Source organism: Tyto alba, unplaced genomic scaffold (genome assembly GCF_018691265.1).
Source record: "Tyto alba isolate M040663 unplaced genomic scaffold, T.alba_DEE_v4.0 Super-Scaffold_46, whole genome shotgun sequence".
NCBI lineage: Eukaryota > Metazoa > Chordata > Aves > Strigiformes > Tytonidae > Tyto > Tyto alba.
This window is the reverse complement of record NW_024881322.1, coordinates 6,074,192-6,077,511: the sequence shown is the minus strand read 5'-3', so window position 1 is coordinate 6,077,511 and position 3,320 is coordinate 6,074,192. Positions and strand designations below refer to the sequence as shown.

General features: G+C 48.9%; 1 protein-coding gene across 1 annotated transcript; it reads right to left on the bottom strand.

Moving 5' to 3' along the window:
• Nucleotides 1-1,058, bottom strand: XCR1 (X-C motif chemokine receptor 1). The gene has a single exon (XM_009974543.3). The coding sequence runs from the start codon at nucleotides 1,055-1,057 to the stop codon at nucleotides 41-43; it is 1,017 nt and encodes a 338-aa protein (XP_009972845.1). The 5' UTR covers nucleotide 1,058; the 3' UTR covers nucleotides 1-40.
• Nucleotides 1,059-3,320: the final 2,262 nt, after the last annotated feature.

Genomic DNA, 3,320 nt, shown 5'->3' with positions numbered 1-3,320 from the left:
AAAGTTCATCCAGGATTAGTGCTAGTAGTTAGGTCTTGCTTCAGTAGATGGATGCATTTTCATAGTGGAATTTGCCTTGAGAGCAGATCCTGGGGCTGGAGACTTGATCATTGCCACAGGGTAAATACTGACTGCATAGACGTAACAAATGCCTCTTGAACTTGACTCCAACAAATACGTAGAGCACAGGGTTGAGGCAGCAGTGGGAGAAAGCAATTTTACGGCTGATGTGAAAGGCAAGGTTGGAGTCTTTTTGATACTGACAGGTAGGTGGTGGAAAAGTAAGCAGAAAGCTGAGGATGTTGTAAGGTGCCCAGCTCAGGAAAAAAGCCACTACAATAATAAGGATGAGTTTCACAGTTCTGTGCTTTCTACGAGATCTTGATCCAAGCAGGATTATCAATATCTTGAAGTAACAGAATACGATAACCCCGAAGGAAATCAGGAAGAGTACATTTCTCTGATAAATGTCCACCTTTTTCCATTTCCAGTCAGCATAATCACAGGTCTTATCCCCTGCAAAGTTTTCTTGCACTGTGGTGTAAATCACCTCAGGAACCACAATTAATATGCTACCAATCCAAACAACCAAGCTCACCAGAAAACCACAGCAATGCGTCTGGGATCGCAAAGTCGAGAGGGGATTCACTACGGACAAGTAACGCAGGATAGTCATTAGAGTCAGAAAGAAAACACCGCTGTAGTAGCCGATGGAGAAAACTGCATTCACCGCTTTGCAAAGGAACTCACCAAAAATCCACCCAAAGGACTGGTCCACTGCCCAGAAAGGCAGCATGCAGGAGAAGACTAAATCAGAGACACAGAGATTCATGATGAAGACGTTTGTTAAAGATGTAAGGTTTTCATATTTGAATAGGATCCATAACACTAGAGTGTTTCCTAGCAGGCTGAGCAAAAATGCCAGAGTGTAGAGGACAGTAGTGAGATGGGTGTAAAATACAAAGTAGTTGCCCATTTCGCAGACATTGCTTTCATTAGAAGGGTATTCATATGAGTAGTTCTCATCCGAATCGAGTGGATAATGTTCGTCATCCATTTGTTTGTTCAAATCTCGTGCTGTTATCCAGCAGCTACTTTGAAGGACTGCAATAATCAAACCGAAATTTTGGTGAAAATAAACCCAATAACTAAACTGCTGCTGTGGAGGCTTCTGTTTTAAGAGAGAAAAAGAAGCAGTGAAACTACCTTAGTTGTCCTGGTTTTTTGAGAGAAAGGAGTCATTTCCTCTCATGACTAGAGCATGAACAGGTAGATACTAAAGATTTACTGTAAAGCAATGTCAAGATCTTAAATACTTGAGAAATCAGAAACTAAGACATTTCTAAACCAATATGGTCAGTGACAGCTGCTAATTATTAAGCTCCCACTGTGTGAAGGTTAAGGCTACATTAACATAAGTATCCCAGCTGGCAAGACTTTCAAATCTGCTACTATTTTTTAGGTTTTCTGGAAGGGTATCAAATTCCTAAACACTTCACCATATATATGATTCTTTGTCACTGAGGTTCAGCACGGCATGAACTTAAAAAAACTAAGCAGTACCCTTACCAATTATAGGCACTAAAAATGGGAGAAGCCATGTTTTTTACAGATTTTCATTTTGATGTTGACTGATATCTAAAAATCTCCAAGCTGTGGTGGGAGCAGCCCCACGTTGGGTGCTCCATGCATCTCTGTGGCCTGCTGATTCTCAGGGGTGCAACAGGAACAGAGCTGACATCACACTCCTTTTCTGGGGGCTGTTGACCTCTGCCTGTCTGTCTGCCTGTCTGCAGGTAGGGATTTAATCCCAGCTGGAAGGTTGGTTGAAACTGGCCAACAGCGTCACAGTTACTGAGACCTGAAAGGCGACATACACTCAGGTGAACATACAAGGTCACAGTAGCCTCATTTCTTCATGAAATTAAGCTAAAACATAGATAGACAGAAATTAGTAATGGCTCCAACCAACGGTTCAAAGTCTAAATTAACATTATCCCAGATGAAGGCTTACCTGCAGCACTGTGTTTGGATCCTGATTTGGCTGAAGCGAGTGAGAAGCCTACCACTGGTTTCTTTGGAAGTACAGTTGTGAAAAAAAAAAAAAAAAAATCCACAACTCAGACCAAAATTATGCTGGTGACATTTTAATTTTTGGATTAGTGAGGGCAGAATCTGCCTGCTACAGCCAGGAAAAGACACGCTGCCTTTGCAGGACAGGAGGGTGATGTCCACACCAGGAAAGCGCTGCTGGCTGCCATTTAATGCCATCCACGGGGGTAGGTGGTTCTGGTAATCCAGAGCGTGGCACAGGCGGCAGTGGCCCGGGACCATCTGTCCATTGGGATGTAGCCGCCCCGTTTTGGAGGGGAGGGATGTGTGGGGTTCAGTACTGTGACAGCAAGTGGCCCTGGCAAGTTTATCACTAGAGCGGCAGTCCTAACTGGAAATTGTGCCTGTGGCCCTCAGGCTGTACCATGCTGCCATCTTGAGGCACCCAGGTCAAGTCCCCGCTGAGGCTGTTCGTGCTGGTTCTATTTGACAGTACAGATAACACTTAAGCCATACGTGGGTTAGATTGAGGTCTTGACCATCATCGTGTCCTGTTTCAGCTCAGGTTGGGGGAATGGCTCCTCCCTAGCAGCTGCCCTAAGGGTGAAGAGGAGCCTCTTTGCAAAACGTAAAGGTTCTCCACGGACAAGACGACGGGTGCCGACCGCACTGTCTTCACCGCTTAGTCTCTCCTCCCACGCCGGTGGCCAGCAAGCCCCCCGGCAGGATTGCCCACGGCCAGGAGCCACACAGCCAGCAAGGCCGCTGCTGAGCTGCTCCTCGCCTCCGCCACAGCCGCTGCCGGGCCCTGGCGCAGGGACCTGCTCACAAACGCCTCAGCCCCGACCCCTGCCTCTGCAGGGCTCCGGGGCCGCCGGCGTGCCTGCGCAGAGCTACACGGCGAGGGGCGTCCCTGCTGCCACGAGCTCACCCCCTTGGCCTCCAGGCAGCCTGGGGGGAGGCCGAGGCCCACCGCAGCGTCCACCACCACATTCAGCTCCTCGGTCCCCAAGCACCCGTCCCAGGTGCCATGTCCTCATCAGGTCACCTCATCTCCGCAGCTCGCTCTTGGGGAGGGGGGTGATGCCTCCGCTTACCTCAGCTGACGCTTTTCCTCCCCCAGCCATTGCACCTTTCCCGGGATGGCGTCCTCCGCTCTCCTCCTCGCCTCCTGTCTGCTGAGGAATCTGAAATCATGCGATCCGGCTCCTCCTCTCCTGTTTGTTGCCTGCTGTTGTTCGCCCGGGCTGCAGGCTGCCCGTGCGCCC

Bases quoted from the DNA above. Each gene is read 5' to 3' on its own strand.
- XCR1 (XM_009974543.3), bottom strand. From the start codon at position 1,057: ATGGATGACGAACATTATCCACTCGATTCGGATGAGAACTACTCATAT.